This window comes from Primulina eburnea, chromosome 10 (genome assembly GCF_022965805.1).
Source record: "Primulina eburnea isolate SZY01 chromosome 10, ASM2296580v1, whole genome shotgun sequence".
Lineage (NCBI taxonomy): Eukaryota > Viridiplantae > Streptophyta > Magnoliopsida > Lamiales > Gesneriaceae > Primulina > Primulina eburnea.
In genome coordinates this window covers 32492203-32512930 of record NC_133110.1, presented here as the reverse complement: position 1 = coordinate 32512930, position 20728 = coordinate 32492203, and the positions used below count along the sequence as shown (strand labels likewise).

General features: G+C 36.5%; 2 protein-coding genes across 7 annotated transcripts; one reads left to right on the top strand and one right to left on the bottom strand.

Annotated features, from left to right (window-relative positions):
- Nucleotides 1-1036: 1036 nt before the first annotated feature.
- Nucleotides 1037-1819, top strand: LOC140802850 (secreted RxLR effector protein 161-like). Its single transcript, XM_073158467.1, has one exon. The coding sequence runs from the start codon at nt 1037-1039 to the stop codon at nt 1817-1819; it is 783 nt and encodes a 260-aa protein (XP_073014568.1).
- A 3651-nt stretch (nt 1820-5470) lies between these two features.
- LOC140803280 (uncharacterized) lies at nt 5471-11038 on the bottom strand. Of its 6 annotated transcripts, none has more exons than XM_073159081.1 (13): nt 10880-11014; nt 10615-10761; nt 10306-10401; nt 9845-9910; nt 9382-9423; nt 9066-9207; nt 8549-8694; nt 8334-8481; nt 8167-8250; nt 7238-7353; nt 6976-7109; nt 6772-6874; nt 5471-5962 (listed from the first exon to the last, which is right to left on the bottom strand). In XM_073159081.1, exons 3-13 carry the CDS (start codon nt 10393-10395, stop codon nt 5735-5737), a joined length of 1299 nt encoding a protein of 432 aa, XP_073015182.1. In that variant the 5' UTR covers nt 10396-10401; nt 10615-10761; nt 10880-11014; the 3' UTR covers nt 5471-5734. The 6 variants fall into 6 exon arrangements, with proteins under 6 accessions (XP_073015182.1, XP_073015184.1, XP_073015181.1 ...); XM_073159083.1 differs by having other exon boundaries at nt 9066-9185; XM_073159080.1 differs by lacking the exon at nt 10615-10761 and having other exon boundaries at nt 10880-11038.
- Between the last annotated feature and the right edge of the window lie 9690 nt (nt 11039-20728).

Here is a 20728-nt window from a genome sequence, read left to right as displayed (position 1 = left end):
ACCTACTTTGGATAATGAATCGGTTGGTGTGGGAATGAGGCTGGATATTGAAGGGGTGACTGGTGATGCTGATCATGATTCCTCATCTATAGAAGAAGAATAATCCCAACAGGTACCAGAAGAAGGGTATAGTCTAATAAGAGATAGAGAAAAATGAGCAAGCAAACCACCAGAGAGGTATGGCTATGATGATCTCATATCATATGCCTTGATTACAGCTCAAAGTTTGGACATTGAAGAACCAAAGTCCTACAAGGAAGCCTTGAGCAGTCAAAATAAGCACAAATGGTTAGAGGCGATGAGGGAAGAGATTAAGTCACTACAGGACAACAAGACCTGGACACTAGTAGAAAGACCACATGGACTGAAATTGGTTGCATCAAAATGGGTGTTCAAAAGAAAGGATTGTATACCTGGAGTTGAACCACCAAGGCTAAAGGCAAGACTTGTAGCCAAAGGGTTTACACAGAGAGAAGGAATTGATTTCCATGAGATATTCTCTCCAGTAGTAAAACACAGATTAATTCGAATTCTATTGGCCATTTGTGCAAGATGGGACTTGGAACTGGAACAGATGGATGTAAGGACAAATTTATTACATGGAGAGCTAGAAGAAGACATTTACATGCTTCAACCCGAAGTCTTCATTATGGGAGGAAGTGAGAACAAAGTGTATAAACTAAAGAAATCTTTGTGTGGGTTAAAACAGTCCCCAAGGCAATGGAATAAGAGGTTCGATGACTTCATGTTTAAAGCTGGTTTCAGTAAAAATAGATATGATCTGTGTGTGTACTTTAAACGCGGTGAAACAGATGTAATGATATATATAATATTGTACGTGGATGATATATTGATAGCCTGTGCAGAAAGAAAGGAGATTACCAAGCTCAAAACAGAATTTAAAACAGAGTTTGACATGAAGGATCTTGGTCCAACAAGAATGATGCTTGATATGGAAATAAAGAGGGACAAGGGAAGTAAATTGATTTACTTGTCACAGTGATCATATATTGAGAAGGTATTGGGTAAGTTTGGAATGTCAAGTTCAAAGAGTGTGCTAACATCATTAGCACAACATTTCAAACTCACTGCATCCCATAAACCAGAAACAAGTGAAGAAAGGAATTACATGACTAATGTACCTTACGCAAGTGTTGTAGGCTCAGTCATGTATGCAATGATATGCACAAGGCCTGATCTAGCATATGCTGTAAGTATGGTGAGCAGATTCATGGCCAATCCCGGGAAAACTCATTGGGAAGCCCTCAAATGGGTGATGAGATACCTCAAGGGTACAGTGAGGTATAGGTTGGTCTATGGTAGAGCAAATGAGATAACTGAAGCATTAAATGGTTTTGTGGATTCTGATTTTGCAAGGTGCATTGACACTCGGAAGTCAATCACTGGATATGTCTTCACAATGTTCGGAACAACTATCAGTTGGAAAGTAAGCCTTCAACCAGTGGTGGCACTGTCAACCACAGAAGCCGAATATATTGCCATTACAGAAGGAGTTAAGGAAGCTATGTGCCTGCGTGGATTAGTTGCTGAACTAGAAATTCAGGATGCAACATTAAGGCTGTTGTGTGATAATCAAAGTGCAATTCACTTAACTAAGAATCAAGTGTTTCATGAGAGAACTAAACATGTGGGTGTGAAATTGCATTTCGTGAGAGAAGTAGTTGGCAAAGGAGAAGTAGAGCTGGAAAAAGTTAAAACCGATGACAATGTAGCTGGCATGTTAACAAAGCCAATCACGAAAGATAAACTTCTATATTGCTTAAAAATGATCAATGTTGAAGAACTGGAAGGTCCTTAGACTAAGGGCTGATACTGACAAGTAGCACTTGATTCAATCTTGAGACAAGGTGGAGAATTGTGGATATTATCTCAAGATTTTGACACTTTGGTGGAGCCTTGTTGTTTTTCTGTTTGAGCCAGCTTAATGGCACAAGGTGAATTAACAAAAGTCAAGAAATGGTTGAGAGTGGCAGTTGCTTACATATAGTGTTCACACACAAGGAAGTATATATGTTCAGAGGCCCTGAGGTTTAATGGGGCTACTTCTTCTGTTTTACACATTCACTCACAACAAAAGAAAGTTTTTCCTCTTATCTTTCGGATTCATTGCTGAGGAATTGATTGGAGATCTGTGTATGTGAGATTGATCCAGAAACTTGTGAATTCACCATTAAGTTGTTCTTGAGTTCAATAAATATTGGTCGAGTGTTGCTTGTCCGTGGAAGTAGACAAATTTGTCGAACCACTTTAAATCGCTTTGGTGTTGATCGCATTTCTTATTCTTCAGTTTATTTCTTGATCACCGTTGATTGCTGACATATTGCATGTTTTAATATTAACCCGAATTCGATATTTCTTGCAATTGGGACCAGTTAATTCGATCGTGATCAAATCGAATTACAACACAACTTAATTCAATTAAACCACATAATAAGTATAGTATGGAGCTTCAGTACACCATGAATCAACCACATTATGTAACTTTGATAGTAAGTATGAAACTTCAACATATGAAACTTCAATACAACAATTAATTCAATTAATCTATACTCGACTATCCACACTTACCTGAAAATATGAAAACTTAATTGAAACTTCTTTTCTCCTTTTTTCCTTTTTCTTTTCTTTTTTTGCTCTTAGTATCCCAGTGTCGTGTAATATTAGCATTAGTAACTCTTTTGGCTTTAGCAGTAATTGGGTTACATATGCATACTCCATCACTTCGAATATCATCACATCTATACCTAAATTCAATACAAGGTTGGAGATTTCATCTTTTGTAGCGTCAAACAATCCATATAATATTTTTCTTGCCTCGTCATGAGATTTGCTCAGTTGAGTTACATAATAGGTTGATCTCATTATTTCGTTGACAAAAACCATTTCAGATACACGACCATCACACTCCTGCCACTTTCGTCAAAGTCAGATGTAAGTCTATTTCCTACATTCTTCATCCACATCTTCAAAATATAACATTCGGGTATCACAGTGACATCCATACAGTTAAACACCATCCAAGCATGCTTACACAAAATCCTATTTGTCTCAAACTTACGACAACTGCACTTTATTTCATGATTATGCTTATTGAACACCACGTGTTGAACCCTTGACTTTTCATCATGAGATTTTACTTTGATTTTAATCTAATTCCAATCATTACCAAAACAATATGGTGGTTCAACCAATTTGCAATTCAATGAATTGACCAATTCAACTTCGAATAGCAAGTATAAAGACATCATATAAACATTAGTAGCATGAATCAACAATTGATGGTTTTTCAAAATCTGTACATGATTACCATGCCGACAACGGGTATCTTCAGTCTTTTCCCTTTCCCGCCAGTTATTTTGAATCTTTGCATAATTCAACATAAAGTCATACAAAGAACTCAATTTGTTACCTGCCTTTTAAAACCATACTGTGACTTCATTTCTCTAAGTAGCCAAAATTCCTGCACTAAACCTTCTATTCATAAAAGTAGTAGACCATTTCTCCTTAAGCTTGTACATCTCATTCAACCATTTATGACCATCCAAATCATATGTTTCAATCATATATTTCCATGTGCTCTCAAATTTATCTTTAGATTCACAATGATTCATGCATTTATACCACAATCCTTTAAAAACAGAATCACCATTTAAACTCCTAAAGTGTGAAGAAGCATTTTGATTTGTATGTCATTGACATAAACGATGATGTGAAAGTGGAAAAATTGTTTCAATGACATTCATCATGGCTTGACATTGGTCTGAAAAGATAGCATGTGGTTGTCGTCAATTCATAGAATCAAGAAATATTGCAAACAACCATTCAAAAGAATTTTGAGTTTTATCTGACATAAAGGTCAAGCCAAACAACACATTCTGCATATGTTGATTTATACAAACAAATGGAGCACATATCAAATTTTACTTATTTGTTCAATATGTTGTATCAATCAACAGGACATTACCAAAATATTCATAATAAACCTGACATCTATAGCCCCTAAAGAAAAAAGTTCATCACCCTATCGTCATCATCCAATTGAACATTCTAGTATAAATAATTCTTCTTATTCGCATTATTTATAAAATATTGAATAAGTGCAGTGACATCTCCATTCTCAACTTTTGTATATTTTTCCAACCGACTCATATGCATACTTTCTAATAAAACCTAAATTTGGTGGCCCGCATGCTTCATTTTCCATAAAAGAAACAACATTAGAGACAGATATTCCAGTATTTACCATAGCTTCTAGAATAGAATTTTTTGCATGTGATATATTGTATGCCGATCTTATAAAATTACACATAAAATATGCTAAGTTCGTTGAACCAACCAACCCCCACCTCTAGCCATTTTGATGTCGTGAAATGACTTGATTTGAAAAAAGTTGTAAAATTTGAACTTTCAATTTCACCAATATTAATTATATTTAAAGTTCATTACACATTCATATTTTGGAGTTTGATGGTTTAAATTTAGAGGGTAAATTCGAAACCTTCTCTCATCGAAACACTATGTGAAAGGATTTAAGAATTTAAATATTATTTAAATTAGCTTTTTATTGTATTACAAACAAAATGTTATTTTATGCCATTAATTATTAAACTTCGTATATATTAACGTTGAATAATTATTAAAATTATTGACGTAATATGATGAATATATTTAAAATTTAAATATTATTATAAAAAATAATTATTATATAAAAAATGTTTATATAATTTGAGAAACGTTTAAATGAAGATAACAATATTTTGTCGTTAAATTGACTTCTTTATCTTGACTAGTGAAACTGTTACTAATAAACAAATAAAAATATATTTTAAAAATCATATATTATTTTTTCTATCAAATTTAATTTTAAAATTAAATATTTTTAAAAAGACAAATATTTGTTTTTATTAGATGAATAAATTTTGATTAAATTTTTATTAGAACAAATTAAAAAATATTTATATTGAAATAATAATAATAATAATAATAATAATAATAATATAATAATAATAATAATAATAATAATAATAATAATAGCAATTTGACAATCAAAAAACCAAAATTCAAGACATACTCTTTTAAAAGAAAAACATAATATTATATATAAAAAAATTATATTTATTTAAAACCATAATCAAAATTAAATGAAATGACACAATACATATAGACATTTAAATATAGTTTTATATTTTCAAGTGACATCATCACATCAAATTTAAATGTGAAGTCTTTTGAAGTTTTAAAAAAGAAATTGAAAAGACTTCACATTTAATTACACATTTATTTTATATTTGTTTTCAAATATTTAATGTGATAGGTAAATATATTAATATCACTAAATACTTTTCATAATATGACAAAAATTTGTTTATATATATAAATTTCAATATGGTTATAATAATTATGATCATATACAGCGTAATCCTATATGAAATATATCAAAATCAAAGGCTATCAAAGTATCATAAATCTTTGAAGCAAATGCACAACTCGCCCAAGAATTTCTATCCAAAATAAACTAATGGGTTCATTCGATGGTAGCTGGGGTAACACCTCGACTGGATCCGACGACACAAAAGGGAGCCAAATCATTTTTTCATGTGGTTCCACAAGTTGCCACATGTAGAAAAGTATGTTTGGCTCACTATGACCACTGACTGGATCAGTACTAACACTCTAGGAAATCGAACTTAAGCTAACCTGAATCGATTTATTTTTATCTGAATTCAGCGATCTCGAACACTCTAGCAGTTCCATCGATTGAAACAGCTACCAAGAACTCTCCATTAGAAGATGTGTCAATCGACTGAATTGGACCTGTGTGTCCACATAATATTCTTGCACAGTTTCCGGAGAGACTATCCCATATTCGAACTTTCCCATCGACGCAGCCTGTGGCCATAAATCTAGAACCAGATAGCCAAAGCAAACAAGTGACTCCATCCTGCCAAAAAGGACTAAGATAAGCTGTTGCAACGATCACCCACGAAAGAATCATGGGAAGATTTGATCCAAATACATAGGAATATGTTTGTCAAAGATGGATGTGATTAGGTGGGATCAAGACTAGATCTAACCAAATTTCACTGCCTCAAAGGCACCTCAAGAAACCCCCTCCAAAATAAAAGGACTGCCAAAATCCACCTTTTTATCTACTTGAATACTCCTTATTCTGTGAATGCATCATCACCAAGAAAAGAATTTTTTACTGCTAATTTCTTATCTATTACAGTATCATCACCCCTGAGAACTACAACCCAATCTGCGACTGAACATTACATGATGCTGATAAAAATGACACAATACGAACATAAAATACCAAATTGACGCCTTCTTATTAAATGCAGACTTCAACTTACAATGTTAATCTTAATTGCTTCCCATCTATCTCCTGATACTTGGATGCTCTCAACTCCATGAAATTTATCACACTTTATGAGTAAATGAATTGTCTGACTCCGGTAATAGGTATATCACTTCATGAGTAAATGAATTGTCTGACTCTGGTAATAGGCATATAGTTTAAACTTACAAGGTGAGGACCGAGGAATGCAGTGTTGTGAAATATGGAGTATGTTTCTTCAAGTAATATGCTTACGAAGTATAGACTTCTTTCGAGCTTTTTGGATTTGAGCCCAAAAACTACAGCCCCCTTCTTCGGATGTCAATGTTTATCCCACCCCCACAGCCCCCAAAAAAATCAAAATTCAATAAAAAAAAAATAGCTCAAGAAAAGAAAGGAATTCAACAAACCTCATGGTCACATGTGCACCTAGGAGATGAATGCTGTAGATCCCATATTATAAGCTTATTATCCATGCCTCCTGTCGCAGCCATTGGATAGCCTCCTCGAGTACTTCAAGTAAGTTTAAGGAAAACATGTGAAAGAAACTTGAATATATATTCTACTTCACGAAAAAAAGCATGAAAAATTTGCTGAGACACAGGATAGTTTACTTAAGTAAGATGTAAGTATCTGTATCTGTTTCTTTTGATTTTACAGGATGAAGATGAAAAAGTAGCAAGTCACACCTTAATTCAAAAGCTGCACACTCGACTGATTCGGAATGGGCACTTAAAGAACTTACCACCTGAGAATTGAAAATTGCAAGATCAATCAATACAATCACCTAAAAAGCCAATTTTGTCAGCAGTGGAACCACTCCAACGCATGTTAGTGGCATTGAAGATTGAAAAGAAAGAAAAAAAGCCAAAGCACCTTCCCAGTTGATATGTTGACAATATGAACTGAACCATCATTTGAACCAGTGAGCACAAGAGTAGAGTCAGAATTGATCGTCAAGCATGTGAGTCCTTCAGTATGATAAGGATGACCTTTACAATAAGATATACAATAATCAGCAGTGCCAGCAAATCCCGAGGCTAGAAAGAATCCAATAACAGCAAAACTAAAATAACAAAGCAATGATAGAGGAGCACGACTTTTTAACTTTTGTATTGCATGGATGTTGTTAGCAGTAATTTCCAATGCTGTTTGTGCAGAAAGTTCAGCAGGGGAGAGTGAGAAGGACGTAGAGTGGCAGCAAGCTAGAAACATAAGGAAATCTAAATTCTTCCAATTGTCACATGCTCTTCACATGCTATACATCAAGAGTAAGGACCAGTTGCACAAAGAACTTCACACTTATTGAAGCAAAGTTATGCATTGTCCTGTACTAGCTTATTTTGTCTCTTCGAGCAAAAGGTACAATGTTATAAAATTCAGAACTCACAAAGGTCGTTTGGCTGCTGCTTTGACTCAAAAATAAGTCACATGTGCATTAGAGTCCACTCTCCTATTTCACTAATAAAACAAAAAACTATAGCGATTCATTTTGCCATTGCTTTGCATAAACAAAAATTTCGGCAACTGACACTATTGTCTGCTTAACTCAGAATTCTTATGTAAATTAGTACTTTCATAATATTCAAGAATGAGTTGTTTCAAGTAGAAAAACCTCAGTCTCACCTTGATTTTGCTTCAAGCAAATATAAAAGTATTTGAAAATCATGGACGGATCTTTTTACAATATTGCACATTAAGGAGTTTCTGAAGAATGGATCATGACTTGAACATGCATGAAGCTCAACCAAACAGCTTACAACATAATATTAGAGATATTTACAAATACAAACTCAGTGCCATACCTCGGACAACATGGATGATTTCACCTGTTCTAGGGTTCCAAACTCTCATTGTTGCATCATCGGAACCACTACATATTACTTTACCTTCAGAAAGTAAGTGTTAATTATAAATAAGGATTTTTGAAATAATATAATAGTCACCAAAAGAAAGCACTAAAGATCAGTACCATCAGGAGTAAAATCACCACAAGTTACACTACTCCCATGCCCGGTGAAAACATTCAAAACAGCAGCCTTGTCAGCATTCCACATCCACACAGAAGAATCGTCAGAACCAGCTAAGATCAAATGTCCTTTTGGATGCCACCTGACCCACTGTACAATTTCCAGTTCAGACAACAGATACAAAGAAATAATTCACAAGCATAAGTTTGAATATCACCTCAATGTTCCCTGTAGGACCTTCAAGTGTGCATCTTAAGTCTCCGCTAGCTGTGTCCCATATTTTAACAACTCCATCCAAGCCTCCAGATGCAAGCAACTTTCCATCTACACTAAAAGCTAAACAAGATACAGAGTCCTGGTGACCTGCACAAGGACGTTTGGGATCCTCAAACACAAGGGACTAGAATGCAATCAACTGGCAGGGGTCACGATAACTTATTAACTAATGATGCCGTTGTATTCATTTGAAAAGAAACAAGTAAATTGATCTTATTCATGCTTTTTCTTTCAATGTTCAAGCAATTTACACAAGTTATCTGTTTATCATAAGCCTTCACTAGACTTCAAGTTTGCAAACCAAGGATTTTTATAGTGATACACTTAAAATTCTTGAAATACATAAGTCGTTTATTAGATTGTTTGACACCATACACAAATTTGGAAAGATCTCATGAACCAACAAATGTTCAAAAACACTTTTATTTTTTTGGTTTGAGAAACTCTCAATCACATACCTTCTAATGCAAAAATCCAGTCTCCTTGATTGATCTTCCATAAGAATCCTTTTTCATCGCCACCGCCAGTAGCAACCAATGTAGGGTCCGTTGGACTGCATGCAGCGGTGTATAGTTCACCTAGAAGCAAAGGAACAAATATCTAAATCTCCGTTAGAAGAATTAATACAAAGAAACTAACACATTATATTGGCTTCATTAACTGAAATAGCATTCAAAACCAGAAAACATAGTGCATTTGCATGACAATTAAATATGTGGAATTAATAAAAGAAATATGATACACTATTGGTAAGCAGAAAAAGACACGGTGCACCTGTATGACCCGTAAATATGTGTATTGAATCATCAACAACATCTGCAACCATAATTGCACAACAGGGTAAGATCTAGAAAAAATAATTTGAGATATAAACTCATTTATATATATAAAAAAAAGTTCTATAAATGTACCACAAAGAGCGCTCTCATGCCATCACACTATTTAGCAGCAGTCCCTAAAGTTGTCATTTTACAAAATGAATTCATTGTCCAACTAGAACTTTTTACAATTATTTTTTTCCTAATTCGGTGCTTCAAACAGATATCACTGAATTGACATTGTAAGTAGGAAATACACAGCTCTCAAGTGTTTCTATTCCACCTTGTGCACTCTTTCATTCACTCAATAAATCAGGAAAACAAGTTCGCATTAACAGAATACGAATATCTTGTATGTATATTGGGGACAAATAAAAAAAGGTATTAGTGATATATTATTTAATATCAAATATGGACACCTTCTTCTCCATCAGAGCCTCCTTCATCATCCTCATCTGGAAGTTCATCATCCACATCTGGAAGTTCTGAAATTGCAAGCAATTCAAGTGCACATAAAATGAAGTAGAAATTTAGGAATAATTCCTAAATAAACAGTGGCATGATGAACACGTGGGACTGTTAAAAAAGAAGTCGACTTCAAAGAAAAAGGCAAACAGCGATACTCTTTTTGGTAAAAGGAAAAAAAACATTCATTCAACATACACAATTTTTATATGAAAATCATTCACCAACTTAAATATACTCTAAATAGGATGGCCACCAATTACTACAAATAAAAAGTTTTAACCAAAGGGCTTCTAACACCCATTCCTAAAAAATTTCATCAGAACATGAAATGATTAGAATCACCAATGTAATTAAATCTGACTACCCCGTATTTTGTAAAAAGCGGATGACAGCAGCAATTCTTACAATATACCTTCTTCATCGACATCATATTCATTAATGATATCGCTTTCATCCAGAAAATCCTCTCCTTGACCTTCATCATGGACCGGAGAAGCCACATTCATTTCTGAAACATACAGAAAAGGAAACTTCAGTCCAAGTGATAATCAAAATTTGATAATATTACCAATGAATGCCACCATATATCAAAGAACTAGCAATAAGTTTGACGAAAACAATATCTTTATCAGTCGAATTTACTTTAACTAAATGTAATCCAACAGAATTGAATGAGTTTGATGGGATCTAAAATCTAAATCATGAAAGAAAAATAAATTACTGTTTGCATTATTTTCCCAGCTCGTTTCAGCTCAACTGATAAAATGTCAGCAAAATGAAAAGGTGGAACATTTAAGCTCAAGCAGTCCAGCTTGAATCAAATTCGACCTTTCAAATGAGCCTAACCAGCTCCAAAATCATATAAAAGCTGAAAAATCGAATAGAGCCCAGAAAAGCAGATCAAATAACAAATAAACAATATGAAATTGATCTTGTATTATAACACAAACTGAAGTTCTAAATAAAAAATCTGAACTTTGATGTACCCGAGAATGGATGAAGTACAAAGAGGCGGCTTATACAGGGTGACGGTCGGCCGGTGGTGTGAACGGTGGTCAAGGGTTTTCGCCGCCGGCTGGGTTTAAGTGATTGTTGATTTTGGAAATTAATAATTTGTACAGTGAATAATAATAATAATAATAATAATAATATAATACATCTGAAAAAAGATTAATAATCTTCTTCATATTATTTATTTATTTGATTAATACCCATGCATCTTACACAATTTTTCTTGATATATATATATATATATATTTAAACTTTCAAAAGCAACAACAAAACCTTATGAAAATTGACTACTATAATAATTATTATATTAGAATAACTACTCATTATTTTAATCGTAAGAATAAATGATTTTATCATTATTATTATTAAATTTATCTTATAATACTGAACAATTTTTTCTTCTTAAAAAAAATATATTTTTTGTGATATTATTTCAGAGATTTAAATTCATGAGATAATCAATATAACACAAAAAAAAAACTTATTTTTAGGTCAAAGCACTAGATCTTATATATCCAACCAAATCTTGCCACGTACTTGGTTGCTTTGACTTTCTTTCACCTTAGGCTTTTGTGGAAGCATCTTTTGATCACAACACTACATTCTTTAGTTGTCACATTCTCAAAGTCTACAAATCTCTTCTTTTTGGATGTAATCTATTTGAAGAATTTTTGTTACCCAGGTAAGATACAACGGGAGTTCAACAAAAAGAATAATGATATGAATTTTGTGAAAAATTTTAAGACCTTAGAAAACTAAGAAGCCAGTCCTTTCTTTTGGAAGCGTCGTGGAAACGACATGTGGACCTTGAGAATATTTAGTGTTCCACTCAATATATATGATTCCGTCATGAGATTTTTTGACTAATCATCCAGAACCATCAGTACCTCTCTTTTATACTCCTCTCTTGATTCTTTGGTGGCTTGACCAAATTCAGTGACATCTCTGATCATATTAGCATCAATGTGCTCCTCTCAGTGTTGTGGGGATTGTTCCTCTTTGCTGATTGGTGATGATACTTGCACTTGACCAATTTGGACTTCAAGGGGTTTTATAGTGGCACCCATATTGTTAATATGCCTTTCAAGATTTTTTTATCCTATTTTAGGTCTTCTCTATTCTCTTTGAAGGTTGAGACACAAAAGTGTTAACCAAATCTTCCAAAGATAGTCTACCTTCACTCTTTTGATTGTTGAATACTGGAGGAAGATTCAACACATTCTTATTATTAGCATACAAGAAATTTTCATGATTATGAAGGCTTGGATGATAGTGATTAGGTCTAGGTTTACATCGATAGCCATGTCTACCCATGAAATGATGCTACCAAGTGGCAGTGATCGGAGCCACTTCCTTACATGATCCCGAATAGAAAATAAAAACAAATTCAATCAAACAATGTCTTTCGAAATACTATTAATCTTTACCGTATCTGCAATCTCCAATAATTTTCTGAGATTAAGATGAGGATCTATAGTAGCTGTAACCTAAAATTGGTTATGTTGTACCATATTGATAACACAACTTCAACTTGAAATTGTTGGCATTGATTGTCCCACAGGAAATTCCAGAATAATTGGCATTGATCACTAGTTTAAAGTGGTATTTGATAGGCGCCACTCTTGTATTAGTCTGCGAGTCCTCTCTGTGTTTAGTCATTTCTTTAAGGTCTTCTTTTCGTGCTTTCTTAATGCTTTAGCAGTATTTTCAATTTTTAGATAAAAAGCAATTAATCAACACCTTGAGTTTTTTAGCATAATCTGTAGAAAAACATGTCAAGATTAATACAACAAAAAATATAAACTTTAAATTAAAATTAAGACTAACTGATAACTTTATTAGTGTAAACTAAATTAAATTATTCCCCATATCGGTTCTAAAAACTTCTTTGCATTAATTCTTACTATAAGTGTACAATGTCAAATTTAAGTACTTGATTAAGTACAAATATCGTCCTATAGAAAATGAATAATTTAATCTTGTACTAAGTGATGTAATTAAAATAATCCTAATTAAATCTAGAAAATCAAATATGAGATTTATAATATAAAATAAATAAAAGAGCAACAATCGAAAAAAATAATAGAGAAAAAATAAATGAGAGAGAAGTGTAAGAATTTTGATTTCATTGACTATCCACTATGGTTAATTCCTATCAATGTCTATACATAAATTCTTTTAGTTTATTAGCCAATAATTCTCAATCCTTTCTACTCTCTTTCCCAAGTGAGATTTATTACCTAATATCTATTTCAACATCCCTATTAAACAGTATAAATCACACAATAATTCTCGTTATGAATGCAATGGAGTTATAAGTCTCCCGAATTCCGTATACATCAAAGATGTATTTTCTTATGGTCATGCTCAAAATCTCCTCTCCTGGATGATAAATTTCAAATAAATATATCAATTCAATTAGTGATTGGCCGACGATTTATTTCCTCTTTGTTTCACTGTTGTTCACGTGTTCTCTTTTCTCCCTTCTCTGCTTCCTCCCTTATAATAAAATAATTCAACACAATGAAATACTAAATTTGTGACACCCCGATCCTCTTTTAAAATAAATACACAGCGGAAATAAAATTTTTCTTTTCAAATACGGAAGGAGTTTCAAAATACATTTCTTTAAATATCTTTACAAAATAAATACATGATCATTTAAATGACATAACAAAAACAAAACATCATTCCTATGATCATGCCAAAATCCTCCTTCCAACGGTGTATGCATATGACCCCCGATCTACAGTCAACGTCCCGGGGCACCACTCTGATCTGCATCACATGAAATAACTGGAATGAGAATAAATCTCAGCAAGTGGAACTCTGATATAACAATGAACAATAACTCTGTAAAACATATCTTTGAAATCATAAATACCATCAACTCTGAACTGTAAACTCTGAATATCGATAACATAGCAATAGCATAAAAATATGATGGTATTTCTCTTTTACTCTGGGGATTGATATCAATAGTATCTCTGCTCTGGGGTGCTCGTATCCCAAATCGATATAAATACCGATAACTCTGAGGGATATAAGCCTATGGGCGATGATCATCTAATATTGCATGCAATCTCTGACTATGTATTTATCAATCCGAAAACATTTAAACTCTGAATAGAATTTAAAGCCGTCACTTTGGAAACCATATCTTTTCTCTTGTATTCCCTTATAACAATAATTGAGACATCAATGCCTCCAATAGATAATCAATGGGATCAATACATAACAATGAATCAATGGAAGGGAATAACACTTTGAAACCTTTAAAACACAATACATATAATATCATGTGAGCAAAAAGGATGAAATTCCACTTACAAACCACAACAAACACCTCAACTTAGCTCTTGATCACCACCTACAACAAATAATCCACAAATAACACCAATATCAACTAAATATCCAAGATTACAAGCTAAATAATCCATAAATCCACATAAACAACCAACCTAAACAACTCTTAATTTACAACCTTAACAGAATCGCACCAAAAGCTTACCCAAGCTTCCTAGCACCAAGGAGAACGTCGAACTCAAGTCGAAATTCCAAACAAACGCCTGAATCGAAGATAGGAAAGGAAAGAAATGACTAAAAACCCTTGAAATGGAGAGAAATGTCGAGAATAGAGGAGAAAAGAAAGGGAAAGTATGGCCAACCACTCCAAAAAGTAGCTTAAAAACTCGCCCATACCTTCACCGCGGGTGCGCTCCTCTAAGCACCGCGGGTGCGCAATGGTTTCGGCAGCCACAAAAATTCTGGAACACGAACAGCGCGGGTGCGGCGACGCAAGCAGCACGGGTGCGGTCTCTACCGCGGGGGCACTCCAGTTAAGAGCGCGGGTGCACTCTGGTCACGGCAAAGCACTATTCCCAAGCAACTCAAATCGAACCAAAACGCTGAAACGAACAACCAACATCAACTAACACCTCAAGACAATAAAACTAACAATACTATAGCCCAAAAATACAACTCTGAACATCTAATCAAATATCCCAAATAACAAACGAAACTTAAATCGTACCGTACACTGGGCTCGGCTATTACAATCTCCCCCCCTTAAGGGAATTTCGTCCGCGAAATTGACGTCACGGCACGAACAACTCAGGATACTTCTCTCTTATCTCCTCCTCTGGTTCCCACGTAGCCTCCTCTATCAAATGGTTCCTCCAAAGAACTTTGACAATGCCGATCTCTTTGTTCCTCAACACTCTAACTGTGCGATCCAGAATCTGAATCGGAATCTCTTGATACGTCAAATTCGGCGTCAAGTCCAATGGCTCATGGCGAAGAACATGGGAAGGATCTGCAACATACTTCCTGAGCATCGATACGTGAAACACATTATGAACTCTGTCAAGATCTGGAGGTAGGGCTAATCTGTAGGCTCTGTCACCAACTCTGTCCAAAATCTCGAATGGACCAATAAATCTAGGACTCAACTTGCCCTTCTTGCCAAATCTCATCACACCCTTGAGAGGTGCTATCTTCAGAAACACGTGATCGCCAACCTCGAACTGCAAAGGCCTACGACGAACATCTGCATAGCTCTTCTGTCTGGACTGGGCAGTCTTCATCCTTTCTCTGATAACAGCAACAACATCGGCAGTCTGCTGGACCAACTCTGGTCCCAACATCTTCCTCTCACCAACCTCGTCCCAATACAAGGGAGATCTGCACTTCCTGCCATAAAGTGCCTCATACGGTGCCATGCCAATCGTCGCCTGGTAGCTATTATTATAAGTGAACTCAACCAAAGGCAACAAAGAATCCCAGCTACCTGGAAAGTCTATAGTACAAGCTCTGAGCATATCCTCAAGAATCTGAATGACTCTCTCTGACTGACCATCGCTCTGAGGATGATAGGCTGTACTGAACGCTAACCGCGAACCCATAGCTCTGTGCAAACTCTTCCAAAACTCTGAAGTAAATCTAGGGTCACGATCAGACACGATCGACACAGGGACACCATGAAGTCTGACAATCTCTGCTATGTAGTCCTCGGCATACTGGTTCATCGAATACGTCGTCTTGACTGGAAGAAAGTGCGCTGACTTAGTCAATCGATCAACGATAACCCAAATAGAATTGAAACCTCTCTGCACTCTGGGAAGACCAGTCACGAAATCCATCGTAATATGCTCCCACTTCCACTGAGGAATCGGCAATGACAACAATGTCCCAGCAGGTCTCTGGTGCTCAATCTTCACCTGCTGACAAGTAAGGCACTGAGAAATGAACACGGCAACATCCTTCTTCATACCTGGCCACCAGTAGAGTCGACGAAGATCCTGATACATCTTCGTACTGCCTGGATGAATCGAATACGGCGCGGTATGAGCCTCTGTCAGAATATCTCTACGAATATCATCGCCAACAGGAACACAAATACGACCTCTGAAAGTCACCAAACCATCACCATTCAAGGCAAACTCTGAATTACCTCTAATCTCTGCTCTATCTCTCAACTCTGTCAACTGAACATCAGTCGACTGCTCTCTACGAATCCTGTCCGTCAATGAAGATCGAATAACCAACGCTGAAAGACGAGCAATGGTGCCTGGAATCACCAGATCAATCTCCTCTCTCTGCAAATCCATCAGCAACGGTCTCTGAATCAAAGAACTCAATGAAGCACTTGACTTACGACTCAAAGCATCAGCCACAACATTTGCCTTCCCTGGGTGATAACTGATAGTCACATCGTAATCTTTGACCAGCTCTAACCACCTCCTCTGTCGCATATTGAGCTCTTTCTGCGAGAACAGATACTTCAAACTCTTGTGGTCTGTGAAAATCTCACACTTTTCGCCATACAAGTAGTGTCTCCAAATCTTCAGGGCGAAAACCACAGCTGCCAACTCTAAATCATGCGTCGGATAATTCTTCTCATAATCCTTCAACTGGCGAGAAGCATAGGCAATGACCTTAGCTCTCTGCATCAACACTGCCCCAAGACCCTTCTTCGACGCATCGGTAAAGACCACAAAATCCTCTGAACCACTGGGCAATGCGAGAATAGGAGCTGACGTCAATCTATCCTTCAACTCCTGAAATGCACTCTGGCAATCTATAGACCACTCGAACTTCACATTCTTCCTCGTCAAATTGGACAATGGCAGGGCAATCTTGGAAAAGTCTGAAATGAAACGACGATAATAACCCGCCAAACCAAGGAAACTGCGTACCTCAGAAATAGTCGTAGGAATAGGCCACTTCTGAATCGCCTCTATCTTCATCGGATCAACAGCAATGCCATCCCTCGAAACGACATGGCCTAGAAAAGAAATCTGATCCAACCAAAACTCACACTTCTTCAACTTGGCAAACAACCTCCGCTCTCTCAACAACTGGAGCACAACTCTGAGATGCTCTGAATGAAGCTCTCTGGTCTTAGAATAGATCAAGATATCATCGATGAAGACAATGACAAAGCTATCCAAATACGGCTTGAACACACGGTTCATCAGGTCCATGAAGACAGAAGGGGCATTGGTCAAACCAAAAGACATCACGAGAAACTCATAGTGACCATACCTGGTCCGGAAAGCCGTCTTAGGGATATCGGACTCCCTAACCTTCAACTGATAGTAGCCAGACCGAAGATCAATCTTCGAGAAAACAGTGGCACCCTGGAGTTGGTCAAACAAATCATCAATCCGTGGCAACGGATACTTGTTCTTGATCGTCACTTTGTTAAGCTCCCTATAGTCGATACACAGACGCAAAGAACCATCCTTCTTCTTAACAAATAGAACCGGAGCTCCCCAAGGCGAAGAACTCGGACGAATAAAACCCTTATCTAGAAGATCCTGCAACTGCGTCTTCAACTCTTTCATCTCTGTAGGAGCCATCCTATACGGAGCCTTAGAAATAGGAACCGTACCTGGAGCAAGATCAATAACAAACTCTACATCTCTATCCGGCGGCAAACCCGGAACATCATCCTCAAACACATCAGCAAACTCCCTCACCACATCAATATCATCAATATTCAACTTAATCAGTCTATCAACATCCACAATAGATGCCAGAAAAACATCACAACCTCTACACAATAGCCTCTCAGCATCAAGACACGAAATAAAAGGAAGGACCAGCGAAGTACCTGAGCTGGCGAGAACTCCTCCCTGGCCATCATCTGCAAAAGTCACCGTCTTAGCAACGCAATCAATAACAGCACGATAGGTCGACAGCCAATCCATGCCAAGAATAACATCAAAGGCAACCATCGGGATCACAATCAAATCAGCAAATACCTCTCGATCAACAAAACGAACGGGGCACGCATACACTATGGAAGTCGGGCACAAAACATCTCCCGAAGGCAAAACAACACTAAGCTGAAGGGGAATAACAGAAGGAACTATACCCAAAGATCTCAAAAACAATTCAGACATAAAAGAATGAGTAGCACCAGTATCAATCAAAGTAGTAGCTACTCTGCCTGAAATTAAAATGGAACTAGAGATTACAGAAGAATTACGATTAATACCTTCCTTAGTCATCGAAAAGATACGACCCTGCACCTTCTCCTGGCTAGCTCCCTTAGGACAATCTCTGGAAATGTGGCCTGGCATGCCACAACGATAGCAAGAACGAGTGCCAAATCTACACTCTCCACGATGAGGTCTGCCACACTTGGGACACAAGGATCTCTCAGAATCAGACGGAGCAACTGGCGCTGACGGTGGCCTAGGACTCTGATCCACCTTGCCTTTCCCCTTGAATCGATCTCTGCCACGCTGACCTGAACTCTGGCCTCTCTGAACACTAGCCTGGTGCCTCGCCTGTCTCTCCCTGGCGATATCCTTCTCGTCCTGCTCTGCTAGCAACGCCTTGGACACAATCTCCTTGAAAGTAACAGCCTTGGACATATTGATATCCCGTCGAATCTCCGCTCTAAGGCCTCGAATGAAGTGAGCGCCTTTATCTTTATCATTGGTAGCAATGTACGGAGCAAATAGGCAACCCTCCTCGAACCTGAGAATATACTCATCCACGTTCAAGCTCCCCTGACGAAGCTCCAAGAACTCTGTAACCTTCCTCGCTCGCAGTGCATCAGGAAAGTACTTGTCGTAGAAAAGCTCAATAAACTCAGACCACTTCAATGTAGAAACATCAATGCCAACCTTGGTCGCATTCCACCACAAACGTGCAGCTTTAACCAGCATAAAAACAGCACAACTGATACGATCTCTGTCCTCATAGTGGAGATGATCAAAAATCGCCTCCAAAGCCTTGACCCACTCTACTGCAGCTAAAGGATCGGAGCTGCCTGGAAACTCGGGTGGATCCATCCTCTTAAACACAGAAAAGATAGCATCAGAACCAACTGCAGCTGGAGCAACATGCCCTCTACCTTGGCCTCTGCCCTGGCCTGCTCCTTGCAGTCTAAGCAACTGCTGGATCTGCTCACTGTGAACCTTAGCCTGCTCCTTCAGTAACTTGCCGAACTCGTCGACAACTCTCGAGGACGAACTATCCTCCCCCTCTGACGCCTTACGCTTAGGAGGCATCCTCTACTCTACAATGCTCACAAGACACCAATCAAAACATAACAATAGATAGATGCAAAGAAAACATACCCGGACAGTTGAAAGTAGACGAAGTCATATGTATTGGTCCGAAGAACACCGCTCTGATACCACTAAATGTGACACCCCGATCCTCTTTTAAAATAAATACACAGCGGAAATAAAATAAGAGATTGTGAAACGACGGCTTTAAATGCTATTCAGAGTTCAAATGTTTTATTGGATTGATTAATCATAGTCAGAGATTGCATGCAATATTAGATGATCATCGCCCATAGGCTTATATCCCTCAGAGTTATCGGTATTTATATCGATTTGGGATACGAGCACCCCAGAGCAGAGATACTATTGATATCAATCCCCAGAGTAAAAGAGAAATACCATCATATTTTTATGCTATTGCTATGTTATCGATATTCAGAGTTTACAGTTCAGAGTTGATGGTATTTATGATTTCAAAGATATGTTTTACAGAGTTATTGTTCATTGTTATATCAGAGTTCCACTTGCTGAGATTTATTCTCATTCCAGTTATTTCATGTGATGCAGATCAGAGTGGTGCCCCGGGACGTTGACTGTAGATCGGGGGTCATATGCATACACCGTTGGAAGGAGGATTTTGGCATGATCATAGGAATGATGTTTTGTTTTTGTTATGTCATTTAAATGATCATGTATTTATTTTGTAAAGATATTTAAAGAAATGTATTTTGAAACTCCTTCCGTATTTGAAAAGAAAAATTTTATTTCCGCTGTGTATTTATTTTAAAAGAGGATCGGGGTGTCACAAAATTTCATTACAAAAAATTTGTCATTCAACAACACACGTACAACGATGATTTTTCCCTAAAACCATTGCTTTTATTTTTTACAACGGTTTTTTTTTTAAAACCGTTGTCGTATGACATTTTTTAAAACAAAAGACAACGGTTTTTAGAAAACCGTTGTCTTTCTGGGGGTCAAAGACAACTGTTTTCTATTTGAACGTGTTTTTAGGGTCAACGACAACGATTTTATAAACGGTTGTCTATTAGCGTGTTTTTTTGGACAATCGACAACGGTTTTCTAAACTGTTGCTAGATTTTCGCTAAATTTAGCGACGATTATTAAAACCGTCGCATTTCTTAAATTAGCGAAGGTTTAAAAATAACGGTGTGACAAATCGTCGCTAAATTTTAAATTAACTACGATTTATCCAAACCCTTTGCCAAAAATTTTAAAATAGCAACAGTTTAAAAATAACCGTCGCTAAAAGCGACACTTTTTGATTAACCGTCG

Excerpts from the sequence above, each read along its gene's own strand:
- LOC140803280 (XM_073159080.1), bottom strand. The coding sequence starts at position 10,395 with ATGTGGCTTCTCCGGTCCATGATGAAGGTCAAGGAGAGGATTTTCTGG. Across the intron at positions 7,354-8,166 it reads AATCATCCATGTTGTCCGAG|GTCATCCTTATCATACTGAA; the intron begins GTATGGCACTGA and ends CTTATTGTAAAG. Across the intron at positions 7,110-7,237 it reads TCAACATATCAACTGGGAAG|GTGGTAAGTTCTTTAAGTGC; the intron begins GTGCTTTGGCTT and ends TTCAATTCTCAG.
- LOC140802850 (XM_073158467.1), top strand. The coding sequence starts at position 1,037 with ATGTCAAGTTCAAAGAGTGTGCTAACATCATTAGCACAACATTTCAAA.